General features: G+C 31.0%; 15 protein-coding genes across 15 annotated transcripts, besides 12 other annotated features; 6 read left to right on the top strand and 9 right to left on the bottom strand.

The window, feature by feature from the left end:
- Nucleotides 1–499: 499 nt before the first annotated feature.
- On the bottom strand, nucleotides 500–1,757 carry TVAGG3_0054020 (uncharacterized protein; the record flags this gene model as incomplete). The annotated part of the gene is made up of 1 exon (XM_001307805.2): nucleotides 531–1,757. The coding sequence occupies one exon, from the start codon at nucleotides 1,755–1,757 to the stop codon at nucleotides 531–533; it is 1,227 nt and encodes a 408-aa protein (XP_001307806.1).
- A 51-nt stretch (nucleotides 1,758–1,808) lies between these two features.
- TVAGG3_0054010 (Transcription initiation factor IID, 31kD subunit family) lies at nucleotides 1,809–2,286 on the top strand (the record flags this gene model as incomplete). The annotated part of the gene is made up of 1 exon (XM_001307806.1): nucleotides 1,817–2,197. One exon carries the CDS (start codon nucleotides 1,817–1,819, stop codon nucleotides 2,195–2,197), a length of 381 nt encoding a protein of 126 aa, XP_001307807.1.
- Nucleotides 2,287–2,879: 593 nt separating this feature from the next.
- TVAGG3_0054000 (Clan MH, family M20, peptidase T-like metallopeptidase dapE) lies at nucleotides 2,880–4,370 on the top strand (the record flags this gene model as incomplete). The annotated part of the gene is made up of 1 exon (XM_001307807.2): nucleotides 2,880–4,304. The coding sequence occupies one exon, from the start codon at nucleotides 2,880–2,882 to the stop codon at nucleotides 4,302–4,304; it is 1,425 nt and encodes a 474-aa protein (XP_001307808.1).
- Nucleotides 4,371–4,678: 308 nt separating this feature from the next.
- Nucleotides 4,679–5,602, bottom strand: TVAGG3_0053990 (oxidoreductase protein; the record flags this gene model as incomplete). Its single annotated transcript, XM_001307808.1, has 1 exon — nucleotides 4,679–5,602. The coding sequence occupies one exon, from the start codon at nucleotides 5,600–5,602 to the stop codon at nucleotides 4,679–4,681; it is 924 nt and encodes a 307-aa protein (XP_001307809.1).
- A 600-nt stretch (nucleotides 5,603–6,202) lies between these two features.
- Nucleotides 6,203–7,049, bottom strand: TVAGG3_0053980 (flavodoxin-like fold; the record flags this gene model as incomplete). The annotated part of the gene is made up of 1 exon (XM_001307809.1): nucleotides 6,351–7,019. One exon carries the CDS (start codon nucleotides 7,017–7,019, stop codon nucleotides 6,351–6,353), a length of 669 nt encoding a protein of 222 aa, XP_001307810.1.
- Nucleotides 7,050–7,984: 935 nt separating this feature from the next.
- TVAGG3_0053970 (myotrophin family) lies at nucleotides 7,985–8,914 on the bottom strand (the record flags this gene model as incomplete). The annotated part of the gene is made up of 1 exon (XM_001307810.1): nucleotides 7,985–8,914. The coding sequence occupies one exon, from the start codon at nucleotides 8,912–8,914 to the stop codon at nucleotides 7,985–7,987; it is 930 nt and encodes a 309-aa protein (XP_001307811.1).
- Nucleotides 8,915–8,932: 18 nt separating this feature from the next.
- Nucleotides 8,933–9,610, bottom strand: TVAGG3_0053960 (protein of unknown function (DUF3447); the record flags this gene model as incomplete). The annotated part of the gene is made up of 1 exon (XM_001307811.1): nucleotides 8,933–9,610. The coding sequence occupies one exon, from the start codon at nucleotides 9,608–9,610 to the stop codon at nucleotides 8,933–8,935; it is 678 nt and encodes a 225-aa protein (XP_001307812.1).
- Nucleotides 9,611–9,885: 275 nt separating this feature from the next.
- TVAGG3_0053950 (GTPase protein) lies at nucleotides 9,886–10,618 on the bottom strand (the record flags this gene model as incomplete). The annotated part of the gene is made up of 1 exon (XM_001307812.1): nucleotides 9,960–10,556. One exon carries the CDS (start codon nucleotides 10,554–10,556, stop codon nucleotides 9,960–9,962), a length of 597 nt encoding a protein of 198 aa, XP_001307813.1.
- Nucleotides 10,619–10,823: 205 nt separating this feature from the next.
- On the bottom strand, nucleotides 10,824–11,687 carry TVAGG3_0053940 (Chain G 40s Ribosomal Protein S6; the record flags this gene model as incomplete). The annotated part of the gene is made up of 1 exon (XM_001307813.2): nucleotides 11,027–11,677. One exon carries the CDS (start codon nucleotides 11,675–11,677, stop codon nucleotides 11,027–11,029), a length of 651 nt encoding a protein of 216 aa, XP_001307814.1.
- A 99-nt stretch (nucleotides 11,688–11,786) lies between these two features.
- On the top strand, nucleotides 11,787–12,390 carry TVAGG3_0053930 (uncharacterized protein; the record flags this gene model as incomplete). Its single annotated transcript, XM_001307814.1, has 1 exon — nucleotides 11,803–12,390. One exon carries the CDS (start codon nucleotides 11,803–11,805, stop codon nucleotides 12,388–12,390), a length of 588 nt encoding a protein of 195 aa, XP_001307815.1.
- Nucleotides 12,391–12,573: 183 nt separating this feature from the next.
- On the bottom strand, nucleotides 12,574–14,235 carry TVAGG3_0053920 (protein localization to site of double-strand break; the record flags this gene model as incomplete). The annotated part of the gene is made up of 1 exon (XM_001307815.1): nucleotides 12,623–14,230. One exon carries the CDS (start codon nucleotides 14,228–14,230, stop codon nucleotides 12,623–12,625), a length of 1,608 nt encoding a protein of 535 aa, XP_001307816.1.
- A 139-nt stretch (nucleotides 14,236–14,374) lies between these two features.
- TVAGG3_0053910 (perineurial glial growth protein family) lies at nucleotides 14,375–15,297 on the top strand (the record flags this gene model as incomplete). Its single annotated transcript, XM_001307816.1, has 1 exon — nucleotides 14,502–15,239. The coding sequence occupies one exon, from the start codon at nucleotides 14,502–14,504 to the stop codon at nucleotides 15,237–15,239; it is 738 nt and encodes a 245-aa protein (XP_001307817.1).
- Nucleotides 15,298–15,618: 321 nt separating this feature from the next.
- TVAGG3_0053900 (EF-hand family) lies at nucleotides 15,619–16,376 on the top strand (the record flags this gene model as incomplete). Its single annotated transcript, XM_001307817.2, has 1 exon — nucleotides 15,862–16,308. One exon carries the CDS (start codon nucleotides 15,862–15,864, stop codon nucleotides 16,306–16,308), a length of 447 nt encoding a protein of 148 aa, XP_001307818.1.
- A 347-nt stretch (nucleotides 16,377–16,723) lies between these two features.
- TVAGG3_0053890 (uncharacterized protein) lies at nucleotides 16,724–17,925 on the top strand (the record flags this gene model as incomplete). Its single annotated transcript, XM_001307818.2, has 1 exon — nucleotides 17,046–17,738. The coding sequence occupies one exon, from the start codon at nucleotides 17,046–17,048 to the stop codon at nucleotides 17,736–17,738; it is 693 nt and encodes a 230-aa protein (XP_001307819.1).
- Nucleotides 17,926–18,008: 83 nt separating this feature from the next.
- Nucleotides 18,009–18,030: a mobile genetic element.
- Nucleotides 18,009–18,030: a terminal%2Cinverted (terminal inverted repeat of Kolobok-1_TV transposon ID:TVAGG3_0013400).
- Nucleotides 18,031–18,936: 906 nt separating this feature from the next.
- Nucleotides 18,937–18,973: a mobile genetic element.
- Nucleotides 18,937–18,973: a terminal%2Cinverted (terminal inverted repeat of Banshee-A3 transposon ID:TVAGG3_0053870).
- A 1,187-nt stretch (nucleotides 18,974–20,160) lies between these two features.
- Nucleotides 20,161–20,197: a mobile genetic element.
- Nucleotides 20,161–20,197: a terminal%2Cinverted (terminal inverted repeat of Banshee-A3 transposon ID:TVAGG3_0053860).
- A 1,078-nt stretch (nucleotides 20,198–21,275) lies between these two features.
- Nucleotides 21,276–21,297: a mobile genetic element.
- Nucleotides 21,276–21,297: a terminal%2Cinverted (terminal inverted repeat of Kolobok-1_TV transposon ID:TVAGG3_0013400).
- A 189-nt stretch (nucleotides 21,298–21,486) lies between these two features.
- Nucleotides 21,487–22,324: a mobile genetic element.
- Nucleotides 21,487–22,324: a terminal%2Cinverted (terminal inverted repeat of Banshee-A1 transposon ID:TVAGG3_0053840).
- A 776-nt stretch (nucleotides 22,325–23,100) lies between these two features.
- Nucleotides 23,101–23,780: a terminal%2Cinverted (terminal inverted repeat of Maverick-1C transposon ID:TVAGG3_0053680).
- Nucleotides 23,101–25,421: part of a mobile genetic element that runs on past the window's edge.
- TVAGG3_0053830 (uncharacterized protein) lies at nucleotides 23,781–24,023 on the bottom strand (the record flags this gene model as incomplete). The annotated part of the gene is made up of 1 exon (XM_051221119.1): nucleotides 23,781–24,023. The coding sequence occupies one exon, from the start codon at nucleotides 24,021–24,023 to the stop codon at nucleotides 23,781–23,783; it is 243 nt and encodes an 80-aa protein (XP_051106105.1).

The following is a 25,421-nucleotide window of genomic DNA, read 5'->3' as shown; positions in this document are numbered from 1 at the left end:
TTGCAAAAATTTAAGTTAACTCAAGAATAAAATGAATAAATTTGGATTTCTTTGAATTGAGTACTGATACCTTCTTGTTTAGATTGAACCATATATCCTTACTCGATATCTATCTTGAAATTTTTCCAAATTTTTTTCGAAAATAAAAAAATGAAGTCCAATTTGTAGAAGATCAATGATGAAAAATAAATTTTGAATTTTTTTTGGAAATTATTTTACAAAAAATTAATTTTTCTCGACATTGAATGAATTTCAAGAAAAAATAAATGCTACATAATCAATAATTATATATAAAATTTTTAACCTATATAATAAACATTAATAATATTTAATAAACTATTTATAAATTTTTAGATATCAGACAAAAATTAATGATACGATCCTATATTTCTACATTATTCGAATTTAGGCAAAATACCGATCAAAATTGTATCAACTACGTAGCAATAATTATGAAAAAATTAAAAACCAGATAGTTTCTAAAATTATCATTTAAAATACAACAACTAAGTAACAATAACAAAGATAAATTAGTCGGGAAGATGAATTGAGTTGAGATATCTGATCAACTCTGGATTTAGTTTAATGGCTTCATCATATAAGTCACTGAGATTCTTTCCAGCTGTTGGAACTGCTGCGTAGTGTTCAACGTCCAAAACGTTCATACAAAGAGCAAATTCCTTTACATTTGACATAATTACGTCCTTAAGACGTGGATCTCTTACGAACATATCATGAGCTTCAATTGCAGAAGCTCGGAATGTCGGTGTTGTAGATCCGCATCTGAGTAAATTCAATTCGCTATCGTAAACGATTGTATTTGCAGGATTTGTAGCTCTCTGAAGATCTGTTTGTATTGATGATATCTGTGGAGCTGCACGTTTTAAGTTTGCTGAGATCTTTCCCACTAATGCGTCGTCGATATCAGGAGAAGCAAGAACACTAAGAGTAATTCTGTCTTCTTTGAATCGAAGAAGCGTAGACTCGATTATTTCGCCTTCTGGTATTTTAGCAGTGCTGCCTTTGTAGTCAATTAAAGATGCTCTATCATTACTTGTTAGATATACCTTAGATCTCGAGTCTGTTCCAGTAGCGAAGTCAAACAAGCTTATAATATCTAGGGAGCTGTGAGAGACTAAGAGCAAATTATCGCTGAAACAAGCACAGCCCCAGATTCTTGGATCCATTCTCATAACAAGAAGTTCCAAAAATGTAGCAGCTACACTTGATCTCTGCCACTCAGCGTTCGGTAGATTAGTAAATGAGAAAGGAAGTGGATTAGGAAGGTCTTCAGGCAATTCTATGCTGAGAATCTGATCACCTTTAGTCTTAAGATATTCTTGTAAAGTTGGAATATGATTTATTCCGGCTCCAAGAGCGAAAAATATTCCTTTCTTAATATGATCAAGAGCAACGCTAATAGATATATCACTATATGCTGATGGTGCACGAAGAACGAAAAATATCATCGTTTGATCTTCAAGCTGTTGAGTTTGAATTGCGAGCTTAGAATTCGACCAACAAATGAAATCTAATGTTTTTCCATTTAATGATAAGTTAGAAAATGTATATAAGGCAATAAGAACACCCAAAAGATGTTCCATTTGGCGATCAGGTATTGTACTTGGGTATTTATATATTAATTGCTCGATAATTTTACCTGCATCTTCAACACCCTCATCGCCACGCTTGAATGGATTATGCTGGAATACACAAAAGCACGTGTGCTTCGAATCAGCAGGATTTTCTCCCTCCATTCTCTTAAATTTAATCGTTTTCCATTCAAAAAAGTCACTTTTGTTATTAGGAAAAAACAATGGGTGAAGATATTCAATTAGATAAACCAGAAACAATCGTTGATTATATGAAAAGAATGCTTGCAAGGGAAGGAGTTACAGAATATGATGACGCTGTCCCCGATATGCTCGTAGAAATGTTTTATAGATACATAGAAGATTTAATCCAGACTTTAAAGGCAAAACAAAGACAAGGCGAACAAATAGTAGTTACACCACAAATAATTCGCGATGCTCTCAATATATTAGTTGCTTCATGGCACATATCTACTACATCATCTGATCAACTTAAGTCATTAAATGTAAACAGAAGTATCGACGCTAGACAAGAATCAGATATTGCTCAGAATTACAAATTCAGTGAACCTAATTTCCATGTTCCAATTGGAAACAGAAAATAAATCGTCAAAAACTGTTTTTACATATAATAGGTATATTTCACAGTTCATATAAATTTTAATAAAGACATATTTGTTTGATAATACCTTACTTATCTTATATATTGAATTTTTTTTTGTATCTTTATACTTTCATTTCATAGAACTCTTTTAGAAGATAAATAACATGAATCCTTCTTAAGTAATTCCTTTTTTCCGAGCTTTGTTTTATAAACATGTTCAATTCGACAAAAGTGTACTATAAATGGATTAGAACATCTTTACACTATATAGGCTTCTCAAAGATATAACACCTTTTTGGATTTTGTTATCTGAATTCGATGATATTGAGTACTCCTAGAATATTTAATGCAAATGTTCATATGACAAACCATTTTCCTACGCAAACAAGTGAATCAAATGATTATGCAAATGGGCTACTGTACAAAAAAACTTATTTCATTCAAATCTGAATTTTTTCTCCAGTTCTATTGGAAATTTCTTGGGGGAATGCTAATGTTTCATAAGTTAAGTCCAAATTATACCTAAATCAGACGTTATCTGCAGATTTTTGTCTTCGGAAATCCAAAATTTTGGATAAATATTTGATTTTTAATTCACATGTCACATCTCATTGATTGGCTAAGGGATAACAAAACCCATCATCATAAAAAAAAACTATGATGCGTCACTTCACTTTTTTTGAATGAATACTGAGGATTGCATCAAGTATTGCGCTCAAACCTGGTCCGAAGGAGGATTTGCTCTTGAAGGCCTTAAAGGCATCATTCGCATTCCAAACCTTTCACACGGTTACGACGATCACTATTTTGATAATGGCCTTGTCTACCAAGCCCTTCATTACATGGCTGACTGGGTCAAGGCTCAGAACCTCAAGGGATGCAAGGTCACAACATTCGAAGAGAAGAATGTTGAACCACTCCTTATGGTCGAAATCGAATCAACAGCTGACCACGATGTTCCAGCCGTTCTCACATACGGACACCTCGACAAGATGCCACACCTTGACCCAGCTGGCTGGTCCGAAGGCCTTGGCCCAACAAATCCAGTCGTTCGCGGCAACAAGATCTACGGCCGTGGCACGAACGATGACTGCTACGAAGGCTTCCTCGTCATCACAGCCATCAAGTACCTTCAGGAGCACAATATTCCACATCCAAGAATTGTCATGCTCATGGAAACAGGCGAAGAGTCCGGCGATGACGAAATCATGAACTACCTTCCAAAGCTTAAACCAACCATCGGCGATGTTGGCGTTATCATGGTCATTGATGCAGAAGCCGAAGATTACAAGACACTCTGGTGCTGCAAGTCACTTCGTGGTGTCGCCATGGGTGTTCTCGAGGTCCAGCACCTCGCTACACCATGCCACTCAGGTATGGCTACAGGCTTAGTCCCAGATACCTTCCGTATCGCCAGAATGCTCGTCTCTCGTATCGAAGACGAACAGACAGGTGAGATCAAGCTCAAGGAAGCTCATATCGATATCCCACAGTCACGTATCGACCAGTGCAACGAGATTGCCAAGCAATTAGGCGAAGCATGCGTCGAAATCGTCCAACCAGTCAAGGGCGCTCAGCTCCTCTCTACAGATTTGGGCCAGTTGCTTGTCAACAAGGCTTTCAAGCCAGGTCTTGCTGTTACAGGCCAATCTGGACTTCCAATCATCTCAGAAGGCTCAAACGTCATCCGTACATCTACAGGCCTCAAGCTCTCCCTCCGTCTTCCACCAGGCGTCGATGCTGAAACAGCTCTCGCCGCAATGGAGAAGGAACTTACACGCGACCCACCATACGGCGCTAAGGTCACATTCAAGTCACTCGGCGCTGGCAACGGCTGGTTCGGCGAAGATTTCGAGCCAAAGGTCGGATCTGCCCTCGAAGGCGCATCTCAGGATGTCTTCGGCCAGAAACCACTCTACTACGGAGAAGGTGGCTCTATCCCACTTTGCAACACTCTCCAGGGTCTTTGGCCAAAGGCTCAGATCATTGTTACTGGTGCTGCAGGAACAGACTCGAATCCACACGGTTTCGATGAGTCCCTCAACATCGAATACACAGGCAAGTTCTGCGCTGTCTTCACTAAGTTCCTTGGTGAAATCAGCAAGTAAATTTTTCGAAATAGGCTTTCTAGTTATACGTCAGTGATTTTCGAATAAAACCATCTGCATTATCTACAAATATAGAGTAGATTTGATACAAATGTATCAAATTGAAATATTTTATTCATTTTTCAATGTAATTTGAAGAAATTTACCTTATAACTTTGCATATAATATAATACATATATCATTTCATCTCTATAAACTTTAGTTAATCAAAATCTTCTTTAAAATTTGATTGAATTTCTATAAATTTGTTGACATGTCAACAGTATATTTCATTTAGATTTCTATCAAATCCAATAAGCTTTCATGTTCATTCTAAAAATAGTTCTCAAATTAGAGATTATATATTATTAGTATTTATTCAATCAAAGTAAAATTTAAAGTACCCATTTATTTGATCCTGTTCCTTGTGAGTCAACACCATGACGTTCTGAGAAGTTGTAGAAGCTGTAGAAGCGGTCTAATGATTCAAGTTTTGACATGTTGTCTGAAGACAACTCGAAATCAAGTTCATAGTCTGCTTTGATATTCTTTGGATTCATTGACATTGGAATAAGAATATATTTCTTTGATTTCTGCTGTAAGAACTTCAGGCAGACTTGTGCTGTTGTCTTATTGATGCTTTCTGCAACTGACTTAACAACAGGATCTTCAAGAAGTGTTGTTCCAAAAGGACCGATTAACGGAGGATGTCCAAGAGGTGTGTGTGCAACGAGGTATATATTGTGAGATTCGCAGTATTCAAGAAGTGGTTTGCACTGTCTATATATGTTGCATTCAACCTGATTTGCATATGGTTTGATTTCGCAGTTGAACCAAACTCTTTCAAGTTGTTCTATAGAGAAGTTAGAAACTCCAATATACCTCGTCAAACCTTTCTTCTGACACTCTTCCATTGCCTTATATGTTTCAAGAATATCAATTGCTTCATAAATTTGTTGACCTTTTTCGTTTTTCTCCCATAGAACTTTTCCTTCACACGGTTTGAAAGCAACGATGTTATGCATTAAGAATAAATCAATGTAATCAAGTTGAAGGTCTTGAAGTGTTTCACGCAATTCTGGTTCAACAAGTTCTTTTCTGTGATGGGTACCCCATACTTTGGATGTAATGAACAAGTCTTCACGCTTTATTTTTCCTTTGGCAAATATTTCTTTGAGTGTTTCACCAACAACTTTTTGATTAAAATATGCCCATGCTTCACTGACACCACATTCTTCTATTGCGTAGTGAAGCGCTGCTTTGAGTTTTGCAGGGTCAGTTGCATTATAAGTACCGAATCCGAGTTGTGGAAGCTCCATTCTTGATAAATGAAGTGATTTTATTTTATAAAAAATTTCTGACAATTTTTGAATGATATGAATTCACATTGAATGAAAGGTATGAATTCATATTGAACGAATGATATGAATTCACATTGAACAATAGACATGAATTCATATCGAATATGTATGAACTTATATTGAATGATAGATATGAATTAATATTGAATGAAATGATTTTCTTTGAATTAATATGGGTATTTCTATCCAAAGCTTCACTGATAAATCCCTTACAATGATACATAAGTGACACCAATGAAGTCAATAAAACTCTATTCCTATCAAGAACATATTGATCACAACTATATTTTAAATATTGAATGAATAATATGAATTAAAAGTAAAATGATCGCGTTGTATTCAACAAGAACCATATCGAATAATAGATAATTTACTTATTTTATTATTGATTCAATGATAGAAAACTTTAAATATAGAAAATATCATATCTCAATCTTACAAATATCATTGATCTATAAAAATTTCATTGAAACTTCTTGTGGATTAACACATATGTCAGATAGAAAATATCATTATTCTCATATTAGATCATTTTTATACAATGATATGATTCTTTTTTCAGAGATAAAACTAAACAGAACACTCAATTTGCAATATTTAGAAACAATAAGTTGTAGTAAATGCATATATATTGGCAAAACACATAAATTGAAGAGTTTTAAAAAAGTATAAAAAAAATTATATGCGGTATATATAAATTATTACTTTACTCAGATGCCAAATTAACACCTAAATCAAAGCATTGCTTAAGGACAATTGGATCTTGCTTTTTGAGATTTTCTTTCATTTTTTCAATATCGAAAAATGTCATATCATAATCGATATTAGCTTTCGGTGTGATCAATTGATTATTGCTTGTAATTAATGTGCATGATCCAAAAATCCTTTCAAAGGTTGACCTTTGAGAATTCAAGAAATTTGTATACAATTTCTTTGCCAATTCTTCATCGCAATGCATTGAGGCAAGAATTCCTGTCTTAATCTTACGACCAAATTTATTAAGACCCTTTTTGCTGTACGTATAATTGCTATAAAATGCACGTTCGACAAAAGAATAGTAGTTTGTTGCAAAGTTTCCAAAGTAAATTGGAGAAGCGATTGCAAATGCGTCAACTTCATGTAGTTGATCAAGGTATTTAGACAATTGATCTTTGATAATACATTTGTTTGGTGAATCAAAACGCTTACAAGCGAGGCACGACTGGCAAGGCATATGTTTTATCTTACTTAAATGAACAATTTCTGCTGTTTTGCCAACAGATTCAACACCGCATTTAACTTCTTTAAGAAGCTTAACTGTGTTGTTGTTAATGCGTGGTGAGGCATTGAACAATAAAACATTTGCTGCAAATCTAGATGGAATAGATGTAAGCATTTAAATGAAATGATAGTTTTGTAAATTTTTTAGAAACAATTGAATTTGATATCACAATTCAAGCAAAACTATTAAAATTACATAACATACATTTTCTTACTATTCTAATCGAACTATAGCAGTTTCAAAATTTCAATGCTCTCAAATTGATTTGGAAAAAATGATGGGTGAAATCCTAAATTACGAAGCAATCATAATACGATGAGCAATACGATAGCTCTTAAAATTTTTAATAGATTTGACTGGATATTATCGTTTTTTTTGAAATGAATTGACCACATAAAAAATGCGAGAAGGTAATCTTAGGATTATAGATATGTAAAGATCTGAATTCATTAAATACATTTTTATAGTATGATGTATATAAGGAAATGATAAATGTTAAATAATGAAGCAATTTCTCCAATAATTTCAAATTCATTTTGGATGACATTCTGAATTAAAATCCAAGCTTCAAAATATATATAGGTGAATTTAGACTGCATTTATTTTCCATTGTTATTATACTCATTTTATTGTTGAATTTATTTATTTACTTTAAGCATTTAAACAAAGATAATAAAGAGAACAACAATCTTTAAGCATGGTTCTCAGATTAATGAATATTTAATATTAAAAAAATCAAAATAAATCTATTTTTTTAATTGTTGATTTGGATAAACAAGTGGCCAAATCCGTTATTGAGTATGACCTTTATCCAATCAATATGGTGAGATTCAATGCGTGAATATATTTTATATTTTTCCCTCCCTTTCAAGATAATTGAAAGAACTTTGGAGGAAAATATATACATGTTTAAACATTTGCATATAATAAAATGCATATATTTAGTAAAATTAATATACTTTTCAAGGCTTGATTTCGAAAAATTTATACTTTTTTACATGTTATCAAAAATATTTCGCAATATCTAGCATAATACATAGTTTAGTATTATTAAATATTTACATAAAGTTATTTTTTCTTCAAGATTTGACATCTGCACCATGTGAAATCAGAACTTCAACTATTTCTTTCAAATCCTTTATTGCTGCATAATAAAGAGCAGTTTTTCCTTCTTTATTTTTCTTATTGATATCTGCACCATGCGTTATAAGAAATTCAGCAGCTTCTTTACTATTACTAAATATTGCATGATGAAGAGCGGTATCTCCGTAATCATTTTTCTCATTGATATTTGCACCAAATGAAATAAGAATTTCAACAATATCTTTATAATTATTAAATGCTGCTTTATGAAGAGCGGTATCTCCGCATCTATTTTTCTCATTGATATTTGCGCCATATGAAATAAGAATTTCAGATATTTCTTTACAATTATTAAATGCTGCCTTATGAAGAGCAGTCTTTCCCAAAATATTTTTCTTATTGATATTTCCATCTTGTGAATTAAGAAATTCAATGATTTTTTTATAATTATTATTATTAAATACTGCTTTATCAAAAGCGGTTTCATTGAGATTATCTTTCTCATTGACATTTGCACCATGAGCTAGAAGAAATTCAACGATTTCTTTACTATTATTAAATGCTGCCTTATGAAGAGCAGTTTCTCTCAAAATATTTTTCTCATTGATATTTACACCATGTGAAATAAGAAATTTAACAACTTCGAAGGAATCAAAACAAGATGCATAATATAGAGCTGTTGATCCATAAATATTTTTTGAATTGATATTTGCACCTTGTGAAAGGAAATATTCGCAAAGGGATGGAATGCCAAAAATTGTTGAATAAAGAAAGCATTTGTTAATATCATTCGTTTGATCGAAATAAACAAAAAATACATCGAGATTTTGATAAACACCACAATACTCTAAATCAATCTCTATATTGTATTCATTCATCAAGAACGAAACAAAATCAATATTGTGCGAAATAATTGCATATTTCATGCATTCTTTATATGGTTTTTAGCATTTCAAACATTCACTCATTATTTCTGGATTTCCTCCTAAAAATGAAAATTTTAAGCATGTTGGAGTTATTTCTGAGTTAAATTTAGTTCTTAATAACTTGAAAAATCTAACTGATCTATAGTAACAACATAATTCAAGTAATGAATATTTAGTAACCGCACTTGGAGGAAATAGATTGCTATTGAGCACTTGATCTTTATTAAATCCATCACGTACCGTGAATGCAATGAATCTTTCTATGTCGTCATCCATAATAGCTCTGTAAATTGTATTTTCTGCATGAATATTTGAGATTTTTATATTCATTTTTTCCAAATCTTTTGAACTTTCATAATCAGATCCGTATCCTTTATAAATGAGGAAGACATAAAAATTTGGAATATTTGTTAACTCTTCTATATGATAATCCTCTGAAATGATTTTCACAAGATCCAAGTATGACTTTGTATAGCGGTTATTAAACGGAATAATATCTAAAATGGTTTTTACAATGTTTTGAGGAAGATAGATCTTTGAATCAATCAAATTTGTTTTGATCAATTTGAAAATCGAGTTTAATTCTTCTTTATTTTCCGTTTTTAGCTGATACAATGCAGTAAATGTATCAATGTAATTTTTATAATTACTTATCAATTCACTGTATTTATTTGGAACAATGATTTGATCAGACATTCAAAATTTTAAAAGTCTTCTATTTGTATTTTACCAAAAAAATATTTTAAAAATTCTTTAGGCGAAATACGTACTATGTTATGCATGTGAAAAACAATGTTCATAAAAATTTTCGCATAAAATTACCGAATATGACTAAGTTTATAGGAATATTATGATTCACTATTAATAAAAATTTCTATTCAAGCTTGATCAATTTGAATTTTCGCAAAAACTAATTGTAATAAAATAAAATGTGGTTCCCAGAGGCACTACTAATATTAATATGCAATTACCTAGAAAAGCGAAGTTTTAAAGAGAGTATCACAAAAGAAAATAGCAATAAAAATAAAAAAAAACTAAAATTCTATTATTGAGGGAAACTTGGTCTTAATGCACGGCGATAAGATGGATCGTCGAGAAGAAGTGAACCAAGTTTAATATTTTTGTGTAACATAAATACTGGATCAGGTGGGTTTGGAATTTCACTAATAACTGAAGCAATAGCTCCTTTGAAAACAAATGCTATTTGGCTTGGTTCCATATTTTCGATATGTTGAATTGTAAAGCCGCTAGCCTTTCCTAAAGCAGCAAGAGAATCTTCTGAAAGATTTCCGCATGCGATATATTTGCATTGTGCATTAACAGCACGAATATCTCTATGATAAACCGATAAAATTGAAAGAAGATCATTTTCTGTTTCTGCAACGTAAAATACAATAGAAGCATCGCAGCAGAGGAGCTGAGCATCACCTCTTTGGCGGACATCATCTGGAAGTGCCCATAAATCTATTCTAAGAATTAAACTGTCAGAAACGTACAGTGGAAATGTATAAACTTTTAAGAATCTGAAAGTTTCGGCTGGATCAACTTCAACACCAGGAACTGATTCAACGAAACGCTTCATTAAATCTATTGTCTGTCCAATAACTACGCATTTCAAACCAAAATGGAATTTATTCTCCATTTTTTTAAACAGAATTTACATATCGTCCTGTCAAAAGTGACAATTCCTCATTTCGAATTTTTATATTCTCTTTCTCTAACAATAATCAAGTAAATCATGAATTGCACCTTGATCTAAGAATCACTAAGGAACATCCTCTTTTAACTACTAATAATTCATGTTAATTGCAATTTTCTAATTATCATGATACTTGGTTATAACAATGAACTTAGAAAACTTAAATATATTTTTACAAAGCCAAAGCTAGATAAAAGTGCTTGATATTACCTATCATTATTCCATATATTTCATCTGAATTTTAAATATTGAAAACAAGCTTTTTGCAATCTAATTAAAGATCTATTTATGACTGGTAATTCTAATTGGATTGATAAAATCGTTCTTTAGCGAATTTTAAATTTTGATAAAAATTGGTATTTGATTTGAAAAATATTGATTTTGTAATTTAACACCAGAATAAAGAGTAGTTTTTACTGCTTCTGCTGTTGCTTGAGGAGAGCCTGGTATTGCTCAGCCTTCTTCTTTGTGGCTTCACGCTTCTCCTTACGCTCCTTGAGCATACGGTTCTTGCGGGCAACACGGCGAGCTGTGATAAGGCGCTGGACCTTTGGAGATGTGAATTTGCCTGGCTTGACTTCGCGCTTAAGAACGAGCTTGGAAGCATCGAACTTGGAATCTGTGATGCCGAACATGGCGCGGAGTGTAGAAGCACGCTTTGGACCGAAGCGGCGTGGAACGGCTGTTGTTGTAAGACCGTCGATTTCCTTCTCACCCTTCTGGAGAACAACGCAGTGGAGGGCGGAGATTTCGTCGGAGATGATGCAGCCACGGACGGTCTTGCGCTTGCGCTCACCATCCTTACGTGGGCGGTAGCAGGATGCGCCTGTCTTGAGGAGAAGGCGGATACGGCGTGGTGTGATAACACCCTGCTTCATTGGGAAGCCTTGCTTATCGAAGCCACCACCGATGCGGAAGAGATAGCCCTTGAATTGGCCACCGAGCTTCTCGCCTTCGATATCTTGGCCGACACGCTTTTCGTAGAGAGCGTTGAGGGCAGCTGGGTCATCAATATCAACGACAACCTGTGTACCGTTTTCTGGGTAAGCAAGAGTAATTCTCATCGAAAAAAAAGGAAGGAAAAGCCAAACAGACCTTTTCAAATTATTTTTCAATTGAGTGTCACGTTTTTAATTTTTAATTTTTTTTTTGAATTGGTAAAATAAAAATTCAAAAAAACTCTGACACGATGAAAAAAGCTTCAGCGTTTAGAAGAGGATCAATCCAAGGGTTGAACACAGATAATGCAAAGCAGTTCATTGAGAATATATATGAACATAACAATTTTACACTAGAAGAAACAAAGAAAACACGTAAATTTGCACTAAAAAAGAATCAATTGAAAGATTTTATTTCATCATCTGAAAGATTTGATCTTGGTAAAGTAGAACAAGATGAACCTCCAAAAGAAATAAAAGAAACACCTAAACAACAGATTGATATTCCAAATGTCATTGTCAAAAGAATACCAAATCTTAAAATTAAAGAAATATCTGTGTCAAACACTCGATATTTCCGCAATGATGGAATAAATAGACTTGATAGAGTAACAAAGAATTTAATGAATGATTTTGATGAACTCGATGAAAGTTTGTCATTATTACAGGTCAACCTTCAACACATTGAAGCGACTACTACAGATTGCGAACGTTATGCAAATGTCAACAATACTTTAAGTTCTTCAGGACTTCGCCAGCTTAACCAGATACACTACATCAATTCTAATTCAAATATATTCAATGTAGTATTTCATAAGATCCTTGAATTCATTGTTTGATTTTAGAAAATTTAGATTAAGACGAAAATGAAACAACAAATACGACCACTGCAATTTCATCCATTTGGTTCATGATGGAAATCATATTCTTTAATGATTTTTTTAATTATCAATGAAATTGAAAGTTCTTTATTGGAATGAACTATAGAATCAATTATACTTTATGGGAAAACACCCTATGCGAAAAAATTTGTGTTTTATAATACAAACAAAAAAATATTTTATTAAAAATTTAATCTTCTCCTCCTAAAATCTTCATGAGCTGATCATCTTTAGATTTCTTTTTCTTTGAGACATGAGATGGTGTATGATATGTGATATCATTGTCTGAATCATCAGTTTCATCTTCAGATTCGTATTCATCAAGATTTTTAGATGCAGATTTCTCCATTTGCGAAGGCTTAATAACTCTCTTTGTATTGATAATGCTGCTGACAATATTCTGGAAATTCTTTGATGTATCAGAAGGAATTTCTTTAATATTTTTAGGAATTTTGCCAGTTGATGCCAGTTCATATACCCATTGTGGATGATATATCTTGGCGCCTTTTTTATGAGCTCTTTTTAGATCTTTTTGGAAATCTTTTGAATTTGTTGGCAAACATATCATATATTTGGCTCCATTAACAATCTTCCTTCTTATAACAGCACCAAATAGTTTAAGAATATCAATAACTTCATTAGTTTCCTTTTCTAAATTTAATACAATAATTCCAACGCCTTCGAGCTCTTTTGTATAGGATTCATACCCGAACGGAGTGAACATCACTGATGAATCCAACAGAATGATCTGTTTCTGATTAATACATGCCCAAATCCAATGCTGAGTGACTGAATTTTTAATTTTCTTTGAAAAGTTTGGAACTACAACATATGATTCATTTACATCAAACTTACCATTACTTTCTCTTATCGCATCCATAAGAAGCTGAGGATCTTCGCATTTTTGATCTAATTTAAATGTATTTCCATGAAAAACGTCAAAAGATTCACCAACAGACCAAAAATTGATTACATATGGCATCACACTTGTTGGTTTTTGCGAATGATCTTTAATCCAATCAACTTTTACAATTGGTATTTTATTTTCTAAAGCGATTTTAATCTTTTTCGTAATCGCTAGTCTCTCTGCAATTACGAAATCAACTGAATCATCCAAACAATCATTCCATTTCCCATTTCCATCAACTACTAATGCTTTCAAATTTTTATTTGTTGATGGATCGAGATCTGAAGTAGTTACTGTAATATTGGTAAAGTTTTTGAGAATGTAGTCGTTAACAGGTATATCTTTCTGCAATAAATAGCTCATTGATATGAAATCTGGGGAGACTGCTGTAATACCATGAGAAATTGCGTTCAAGACGTACTTATCAAGTACCTTTGAAGAAGCTATCATGTTCATTTGAGAGATGTTTGATGGATGAACAGGAGTTGCGCCATTAAGTATCAATTTGTTGTGCAATGATATGAATTCTTGAGATTCAACACCTGTAATTGCAATTCGCATATTATAAAGGTAGAGAGATATTCTTTGGCGTGCTTTGTCTGTGAGATTGAAGCCTCCAATGTCCTTTTCGATCAGTTGATTTAAATAACTAGGCGTTATCATATAAATCTTTGTACCAAAATGAGAGACAACTTCATCAACGGAGCAAATATGAATGTTTCGAACATCACCAAAGTCAGGTGTTGAGAAAATACCAGGTTGAATTGTGACCAATTGGTTTCTAATTTTCACAGCTTGATCTTGAACATTTCCAGATATCCAATATCGTTGGGGCCTGAATTCTTTTTCGTTTAATTCTTCCGGAACAAGCTGCGAAGGAGTAATCTCCATATAAAAGGCACAAAAATCTTTGAATTTTTTAGCGCGCATATTGTAAACTTCTTAATTTTCGCGGCAAAGTTTTCAAAATGCATTCAAAATTATCCCCGAATTCTCCACAAATTGAATCAGAAATTTAAGGTATCACGGAAAATATAAAAAACGTTTTAAATATTTGTTCTATAGGTGCGAATAACTATAATGCATCTATATTATCGAAATCGCTTGCTTTTTCAACGGTGAATTTTTTTTATCACAAAAAGGAGTATGAAAAAAATAATAAATGAATACTGATTTAAAATGCCCTGTTTGCCAAGAGAAATATTCAATAAACACTAACATACCGATGAATTTACATACCCACATAAAAGGCGAACCACAAAAGAAGCATCAGGTGATTTGCTCCAATTGTTTAGATTTTTATAAAATAAAATCTCTTAGCCACATAGAAATTATTAGTTCTTACGAACCAGACCAAGAAACAATTGACAAAATCAAACGACAATCAAACTCGGAAGAAAATTCGGGAACAAATTCTAAATGTAATTTTGCAGTCAATGGAATCACCCCAGTAAAACAAGTATATTATCAATGTTTGACATGCACTCAATCAAAGGGCTTACCGATATGTGAATCTTGCGCTAAAACTTGCCACAAAGGCCATTTACTTGTAGTCCTTCAAAATGGATTTTTAACTGGTTGTGCCTGCGGTCAGAATATGCTACATCGTCCTTGTAAGTGCTTAATTGATGAATCTTCGCTTCCTTGTACAAATTTAATTTCTAAAGAACGACAAGTACAACACGGATATGCTTGTTTTACATGCGGATTAGATTTTGTTTGCAATTCATGCGCTCAAATTTGTCACAGAGGTCATTATCTTAAAGAAATTGAGTTTTCCGAAAATGTATGTAAATGCGGCCTTAATCGTGGTATTACAACATGCAAATGCAATCGTTGCAGTATCAAAATACCAAATGATACTACAACTCCAACATTACCAGAAAATCTAGAAAACTAGACTTTTATTTTGTTATGTAATAAATATGTTTTTAACTCTTAATGGATTTTGATATTGCAATATATATTACCTCCTAGATTTCATTTATCGCTTGAATCTTTTCCATATTTCATTTTTCCTTAACAAAAAACGATTCATTATAATACCATATTTGCATATGGTTTAAACAAGTTCCATGTTAGAAGTTTAAAATTAGATATAATAAGAATTAAATTATTTTTGAAATATTTATACGAAATTCCTCAGACATCACCACATTATATTAATATAATACAATTTTTAAACCATAGGGATTCATAACAAAGCCAAACACATACTTTGCAATGTGCTCAAAGCGTTCTCATTGTGAAAATCATGAGCAAATGATAGGGTTCAATCTTAACCTCCGACAAAATCAAATGCACACACAAACATCATAGGTATGTTCTCTCAATCATTGAAAATATTTAAAAATTAAAATTTGGTATCAAAAACGCATATAGAAAGGAGATAGTATAAGGAACAACTTACATATACACACATAACTCGTTGCTTTGTACAAAAGATCTGGACAATAAGTATCGATAGAGGAAAGCAACGAGTTTTTTTCGAGGACGATATGTAAACATTATTCCGTTATTTAATGAGTGGTAAGATTTATCCTGAGGACAAGGAAGCAGCAAAAATCGTCTATGATAAGATCAAAGGCGAGAGCTGTGATACTATTTCTTTGTTCGAAGCAGTTACAGCACTTCGTCAACTCGGGATTGAAACAGATACAGACACATTGTACAAAGAAAACAAGCAATGGGACATTGGATTCGATCGATTCTGCGATATCTATGGCAATAAGGAAGAAGAGAAAGAAATGAAAGAACTTCGTAAATACGTTTCACAATCATTCGAAGCACTTGGTGGCAAACCAAATCAACAAGGCATGATAGACATTCCAAAACTTCAAGAAGTTTTTAAGTTCTTTAATTTTGATCTTACTGCGGAAGATTTTCTACTTCATGGCCAGTACGATACTAGTAGCAATATCTTATTTGATGATTACATGCAAATATTCGACATGAATAGTCACCCATAATTTTTTTATTTCTCTACCCCAAAATCACTGTATCAGTAAAAATATTTTTATATAATTTACACATTCAATACTATTAAATTTTTTTACAGCTTATGCATATATAGCTATAAAATTTTATAGATGTGGTTCTAAGCAGGATAGCAAATTATTGCGCCAAAACTAAATTATGAAGTTTAAGGTTGTCACAATATCTAGATAGATGCCAAGAATATCATTGAGTATGATGTAACTAATCTGATTAGATGTTTCCAAAGCAACGTATATGATGAAAATCAATTTGCATAGATGGACTGAAATGATCAAAATTCATATAATAAAATCTCAATGTTTATTTATGCGTACTATACAATTGTCTAAATTTCTCATATTTTATTTGAGAATAATTTACATTTAGGTTTAAACATCAAAATTTATGCTTTACAGTTCAAAATATCGTTTTACTCTTTATATTCATATCGAAAATGAATTAAACGCGATTTTGAATTATATCCTGGCCAATCTCGATATTCCACAATACGGTTGCACTTACAAATATTTAAATTTTCCGGATTTAGAGTATTTTAATATTCAAACAGTCTTATTTGAGGAAAATAGGTATGTTATGCTTAAAACTCTGCACTATGAGTCCCCTTGAATCTTTCTTTGATATACAAAAGATTTGTGTTCTCCTAAATGTATATCGTTGTCCTTCGCACACATGAAATCGAAAATGTCAGATAATTTTTAAACGTCTATCAATGAGTGAGATTTGTACTTTCGCTGATAAGCAGCGAGGAATTTATACGACAAGCGACGGTATGCTATATTTCACTAAAAGCAATACATTTGAAGTAGTCAATGGCCCTTTAATCTTTCAAGCGCCTCTAAGAATTTTAACATCTACGGCATATGATCCATATTTCGTGGTAATTACATCAGATGGCAATCTTTATTTACTTTCTCATGAAGATAAACGCGTTGTTTTGCAATCAGTAATTCCGGCAAATGCAGGTTTTATAGAATCTATTATTATCGATAAAGAAAAATTGGTTATCAAACTTGTTAGCACACATGGAACATTCGTTTACAGAGAACATCATTGGAACTTAATTACAGAGCCATTAGAAGCTTTAATTATTAATCCAGATACTAAAGCAAATGCACAATGTGCTAAATTAGAAAATGAAATAGCACACGCAGTAGAAGAAAAATCGTTTGAAGCATATAAGAAATCTGCCAGTACTTACCTTGTATATATTGCTACCTATTTACCTCAACAAGCATTCATTGCAACATGGTATGATATGATACATTCGAAGTTACCATTCAATGAAGCAGATGTAAATCAATTTTGGAATGAAGTAATTGGACTTTTATCTTCAATTGAACGCGTTGCATCATTATTGGATGAATTAGAGATGAGCCTTACAATGGCTAAGGATAAGAAATGATATAGTCAATATAATATCTTGTATAAATATAAATATAAATATATGAACAATATTTTTTTCAGTATTAGATATTTAATTGATTTGGTATATCAATGATATACTGTTGCATGCTAAGTTCGGTCAACGATAGAAATTGAGTGGAAATTAATCGTCGAGGAAGTACGATTATGTAAAGTAAAAAATGTTGTGGGATTTTTAATATTATATATTATTTTATAATAAAATTTTTTTGAGTCATTTTAAGAAGCACATATAATTTTTTGAATTTAAGGGTATAGTAAACTCAAAATTCTAGAGTTTTGAGAGTGCCAATAAACTCTATAGGCCTATATATATCTATATTTTAAAGGAGAGGTTACGCCATAATATTTGATATTATAAATTATTAATTCAAAATAAAAGTAGAAAATGAAACTAATTTTATTCTAACCTATATAAATATATCAATAATCTAAAATGATTATAGTCTGAACTATATTTTACCAGATTATCAAATATAAGAGAAATGAAATAAGGCATAAAAATATCATAGCATAATTATTGGATAAATGCATTAATAAATTATTTATATCATAATGAGAAAAAATCAAAATAAGAAAATGAGCATAATAATAATTTAATTAAAAACAAAAACAATAAATAAAATGTAATTTTCGTTAATCAAAGTCATCAATGTCTTCGTCTTCTGATTCCCATTCGGACTTGAAAACTTGATAATCTCCTCCTGGTACACTCTGAATGAATTTTTTGTATTTGTTCTGTTTTTTAGAACCTTTTGTAACAGTTTTTTGTTTCAATATCATTTTGGAGTAACAATTCTCTTCAAATGATTTGACACAATCTTCTGGAAGTGGGGGAAGATGTAATGCTTTTTGTATATCTCCGAGAAAATACTCTGGATCATTCCATTCTAAGATTGCAACGTTAACTCTAATGTTAATGTTCTTCCAGGCTCTTGATTTGTCCAAATAGCATGCAATTTTGGAGTTAAGGATACCCTTACATTGCGTAGTTAGAAAGAGAATATGATATTGTCATGATTGCTAAAGTTTTAGGCTCCAGAAATGAATATACATCAAACTGAAACAATTGATAAATTGAATGAACTTTTGAGAGGTTCTCAAATAAAAAAAATTATCTAATTTTTTACAATATTACTATTATTTTATCCACATATGTATATATAGTAATTTGAGTGTAATAAACAGAAATTCATCAAAAGTGACAGCTCTCAATTTTTTGACATTTGTAAATTCTAAATTGAATGAGAAAAATGAAATAATACTAAGCATAATACAATATTCTAGATTTAATTATAATTAGGAAAAAGTTAGTTTTGAGAGTACTTTTCATAGGCATATAGAATGAAATCTTCTGAAAAATAATATCACATAAACTCATATTATTTTTCTAATATATAACTATTTTATATAAAAATCAAATTCAATGATCTTAAAAGCGAAGGATAAACCTCAAAATTTACGAATATAATGAGTGGAATATAATGCTTATCTATCATAAAACCATATGAAATATCAATTTTTGCTTTACGCCTAATTTTTGACGACAATTAGCAAAAAATGTTAAATGTTAACACTCAGTCCATTTGAATATGAAAAATAAAATTGACTTTGATTAAATGTTTTTATTTATCATGCAATTCTTCTTGCGACCCAAGATTTGAATAAAAGTTCAAAAAATAAGATAGCTGCTAAAAAATAATATACGGTAGTGTTTACTAATAGATGAATAGTATATAAATTCTATTAAAATGGATTTGATCCAAAAAATATATAAAATTTGATCATAAATAAAATCGTTTTAAATTACTTCTTCATTTAAATTATAACAATTATTTTTGGTTTTATATTTTTTGGATCAAATCCATTTTAATAGAATTTATATACTATTCATCTATTAGTAAACACTACCGTATATTATTTTTTAAGCTATCTTATTTTTTGAACTTTTATTCAAATCTTTGGTCGCAAGAAGAATTGCATGATAAATAAAAACATTTAATCAAAGTCAATTTTATTTTTCATATTCAAATGGACTGAGTGTTAACATTTAACATTTTTTGCTAATTGTCGTCAAAAATTAGGCGTAAAGCAAAAATTGATATTTCATATGGTTTTATGATAGATAAGCATTATATTCCCACTCATTATATTCGTAAATTTTGAGGTTTATCCTTCGCTTTTAAGATCATTGAATTTGATTTTTATATAAAATAGTTATATATTAGAAAATAATATGAGTTTATGTGATATTATTTTTCAGAAGATTTCATTCTATATGCCTATGAAAAGTACTCTCAAAACTAACTTTTTCCTAATTATAATTAAATCTAGAATATTGTATTATGCTTAGTATTATTTCATTTTTCTCATTCAATTTAGAATTTACAAATGTCAAAAAATTGAGAGCTGTCACTTTTGATGAATTTCTGTTTATTACACTCAAAAGTAAAAATAAACTTTATTGGGGAAAAAATATTTTTATTTTCCAAAAAAAAAATGAAAACCTTAAATGCAAATCTAATTTTGATGCTTTTGTTTGTGATTTTTTGGATTTCGAAAAAAATTTGAAATTTCAGACAAGTTACCATTAACACTAATACGTTTCAGCGAGTCGGTCCCATCAGAGAAATTTTCATAAATCGGCGATAAAATTTATTATTTCAGCAAAATATTCTCAGATCCAACTAGAATAAGGTCAAATTATACAAATTTAGCAAAGGCTAGTTATCCTACCTATTCAATTAACTTTAATTTTAAATAATTCAAGACAATTCTCAAAATTACCTTAATAATTGCGTTCTCTTCGCAAAATGACGATTCATCATTCACTACCAGCATAACTGAGGGCCTGTGCTCACAGAATAATACAGATAATTTACTTATTAATGCAAAATTTAGTACCAAAAGGTAATCATAGAAGATACAAAAAAAGTTTCTTTATTTTGATTGCCGATTTTATTTCTTCTAAAATTTACCAAATCTAAAAAATCCAAAATTGAATGCTATTGAATTTCATGTTTATGTAACATATACTATTTATTATATAAGGAATAAAAATTTTATAGTTTTAATCAAAAATAAAGGTGTACTAAATGCATACAAAACAAGGTATTTTTTACTCATCCAAAATATGTTAACAGTGCTATTTATATAATCAATATCCGAATTTCGAAATCATTTTGATGAAATCTTTATTTTAAATTGAGTTGACTGTTAAAATCACCCGAGAAGAGGGATTATCTCAATGAAAAGTGCATAAAATAGCAAACGCACAAGATGGCACTATGCAGCTTTATATTGTTATACAGGATGAACATATAAAATGTTTGGAAAACACTTACTTCGTTCTACAAATGTGTATCTCTTTATATCAAAGATTCTTCTCAAATTATTGAGAGACTTCTCTCAAAAAAAGGAAAATTTGATAACTAAAAAAAATTATGGCATAACCTCTCGTTTTGCATAGATATATATTTACATGGTCAGAGAGCTTATTTTCATTGTCAAAACTTAAAAATTTTTAGTGGACTATACCCTTAAAAATTAAAGTAGTGTCAAACGAATTTATCACATAATTTAATACTCAGATTTCTTAAAATTAATGAAAAAAAGATTTTCTGAGAACTTTTGAGAATGGTTTTCAAATTCCATTATTGAAAATATATAGGTATTGTATGAAATTCAAACTCTATATTTATTAAAATTCTAAATTTTTAATAAAATTTGTTATAGACCGAAAATAGATTTTTTCGGTTTTCTCTTCAAATAATTGAAAGAATGATACTATTATAGGTTTATTATATTATATAGCATATAATCATGCTATAGCCGAAAATTATAAGTTTTGAGAAGATTGAATAATACACAAATAAATTTGAATGTAAGTTAAATTGCTTGTTGTTTTTAATAGCTATTTAATGAGAAATCCAATATTGCAAAATTCAAATTGAATGATTGAAAGAACAGAAAAAGTCATTCTTTTCAATTTCGAATATGTTTCATTGTATTTATAATTATATGGCAAATAAGATATTTAAACTTGATTTTTGAAGGAAAATTCACAAAATTGAATAAATTCAAATAATTTTTATTCAAAAATAAACTAGTTATTTGAGTTATTACCAATTATCTATTCAAACTACAAAGTTTGTAATTTAAAATATTTTGTGAGATCAGATTGAATTAATTCAAGGTTCTTTTCAATTAATATTAATGACCATATTACGCATTTTCGAACATTCTAAACCAAATATATAAAAATGGGAGACGAATGTTAAATTTGCTAGACATGGGGGAGTTGTCTGCAAAGTTTTAGCTCTTATCTCTAACAAAAAATTAATTTTTAAAAAAATGACCGAATACGTTTCACAGCGAGAAAAAAATAAAAGGCAAGATAGAATTTCTAGACATAAAGAAGTTGTTTACCGAGTTTTAGCTCTTATCTCTAACAAAAAATTAATTTTTAAAAAAATGACCGAATACGTTTCACAGCGAGAAAAAAATAAAAGGCAAGATAGAATTTCTAGACATAAAGAAGTTGTTTACCGAGTTTTAGCTCTTATCTCTAACAAAAAATTAATTTTTAAAAAATGACCGAATACGTTTCACAGCGAGAAAAAAATAAAAGGCAAGATAGAATTTCTAGACATAAAGAAGTTGTTTACCGAGTTTTAGCTCTTATCTCTAACAAAAAATTAATTTTTAAAAAAATGACCGAATACGTTTCACAGCGAGAAAAAAATAAAAGGCAAGATAGAATTTTCTAGACATAAAGAAGTTGTCTACCAAGTGTCAGCTGTTACTTCTTCTCAATACTGATATAAAATAAAAATCTTTATTATTTATTTACCCTTTATTGTTTCATTAAACTTTATTTATTTTATATTATAGTTTTATTCTTTAGCTACTTGTAAATAATCTAATTTTATATCATCATTTTACCGGATTATTCTTCAGTACATCGATTGTGTATCTAAAATAATATCATTATCCTTATTCTGTTTTTTCCAAAATTCTTTTAAATATCTTTTTTGGTTAGAGTACTTTAGACTTTTTACTTTTATTTTTTAATTTCAAAAAAAATTTGGTGATTGTTCTATTCTGTTACAATGTGCATTATCATATTCTAATGAATTATTCATTACATACATTTAAAAAAACTTGTTAAAAATGAAATTAAAAAATTATGTTTATTATTACGCTGTGAATGTGTCAACAGCGGTCATGCCTGTATCTGTATCCCATATTTGCCACAACCTTTCTGTATCTGCATTTGTGTATTTCGGTTTCAGCTGATACATTTGATTTGGCGTGTAATTTGTTCCAGTTAATGGATTAATAGTTAGTATACAAGTCTTGGGTATGGTGGCACTGCGTTCCACCTTACTCAATACTTGTGAATTTGACACTTTACAAAACCGTTAACGTATATTTTACAACACAAACGACAACACTAACTTAACCTTAAATATTTACAAAGCCGCAAACCACTTCACCTCACTAACGAACTCACTAATGTAAAAAATAAACGTTCTCACTATCGTTCTCACTAACGACTTCACTAATGTTCTCATAAATTTTCCTCAATATCTTCATCATCAGTGTTAACCCTATTGTAGTCATACTTGAAGCCATAAACTTTCTCTAACTTCTTAACGTACAATTTACATAACTTACCTTCGTCATCGTATGGTTTAATGATATAACTATTTCTATCTTTATACACAGTCAATGAAAAGTCAACTGGTCTCGGATGTATTTGAAAGAACATGTTATGCTCAGGAAGGAAGAATAAATGTTTAAATGTATGTTTGTTATACTGTGGAATTCGAATGAGTTGCTTTTGTTCTGTCATTTATATAAAAATAAAATAAAAAATAATTTTAAAAAAATAAACTTAAAAATAATGATATCACCACCATCACGCGTATGAAAACATAGCACAAAAATAAATTTAGGTGAAGTGGTGAAATCTCACCTCTTTTTTCACCCGGTTTTTCACCCACTTGAATTCATTGCTTTATTCCTCACTGTCGTCTGCTTTCTCCAACTCTTCTAACTTCTTCTTAAGTTCAGCAATGTTGTCCTCATGAAGTTTAATCTTTCTCAAAATTCCTTCTTTATCTAATGGTTGCTTTATCTTTCTAAACTGAACTCTACCATCCTTCATAGTATGAATGTAAAAACCTTCTGGAATAGTTCCTGATTTAATGTATTCTACCAAAAACTTTTGTTTCATTGCTTCAGTGACTTTATTTGTCATTTCAATCAAATAAAAATTTTAATATTAAATAAAAATAACGTTATTTTTCAGTAAGGAAACGCAGGAGTTTTACAATTTATTTGTGGTGTGGGTTCTGGTTTAAATGTTGGAGTCGGTTTAGGAGTTGACTTTTGAACAGGAGTTTGTACTTCCATAGGTTCAGGAGTCATTGAAGGTGTTGTTTGTGAAGGCGTTGGTTTTGGCGAAGGCGTTGGTTTTGGCGAAGGTGTCGGAGTTTGTTTAACTTCATGTACTTCAGTATTATTTACAACATTTGCTTTATTTCTTTTCAACATCATTACTGCTCCTGCTGTAGCTAGCAAACCTAATGGGAGACCATATCTTATATAAGGACTTGACCAAATGCTATTTTTGACAGGAGCTGGTGGAACACCTAACCTTGGTGAGACTGCTCTTTGCCATTGTGCAGCTCGTAAGAAATATTCAATAGGTGCTCCATAATCGTTTGGTAAAGTTTGTTTCATAGATGGTGAAGGTTCACGAGAGCTTGATGAAGAACTCATTTATAAGCTTTAAAAATAAACGTTCATCCTTTATTCCTCACTGTCGTCAGTGCTAAGTTATAGTCATCTAATCTTATTATTGGTATGCCTGACTGTCTTACTTGATGGCAAAGCAACAATCCCTCATAAATCCAATAAGTGGCTTTGGTACATTTTCAGTTGCTAGTTCAATAGGTCCTTTAACAGACAATTTGTATGTTATTGGAGCAGTAGATGTTTGACCTTGCTGGAAGCAAAAGTCCACTTCAGTTGGAAAACCACATAAGAAATGTGTGTTGTCATAGCTATCCCATTTATGTTCCACACTACCATCATCCACCAATGACCTCATAACATCTTCATTAAATCCAATCATATCATTGTTTGTATTGCAAGCGTTCGCAACCATTTCATAAAATACAGGTCCATATGATTTTTCAGGTTCTGCAGGCATATTTCCATAAGCTCCCATGGAAAGCTGAAGATATTTAAACTTAGGGTTCTCAAAATTAACATAATAGTTGTCTTTCTTTCTAAATAGTGCCCAAATACTTTTAACATTAATAGGCGTATAAGCTGCTGTAAATGTTGCACTTGAACTATCTGTATTCTTTGAGAATGAACCGTCCATAGGAATCCAATCCATAACTTTAACAGGAAAACATAAAGCCTCGTTTGTATAATGTTCTACAAGTTCTGTATAAATGTTAGGGTCTAAAGAGAATGACTTTGGATGAATGAAACATTCATTAAAATCCATCTTTGTTCGAAATAGTTGCTGGGTTACAGTTGTAATAGTAACTGTTCCACTAGCTTCTACTGCCTTCGTTATCATAGTGAATGGTTCATTCCATGGAACAAATTTATTTTCGGTGGATTTGAATCTGAAGCAAAT

Source organism: Trichomonas vaginalis, chromosome IV, assembly GCF_026262505.1.
Source record: "Trichomonas vaginalis G3 chromosome IV, whole genome shotgun sequence".
In the NCBI taxonomy this organism is placed as follows: Eukaryota; Parabasalia; order Trichomonadida; family Trichomonadidae; genus Trichomonas; species Trichomonas vaginalis.
This window is presented reverse-complemented; position numbering and strand designations above follow the sequence as displayed.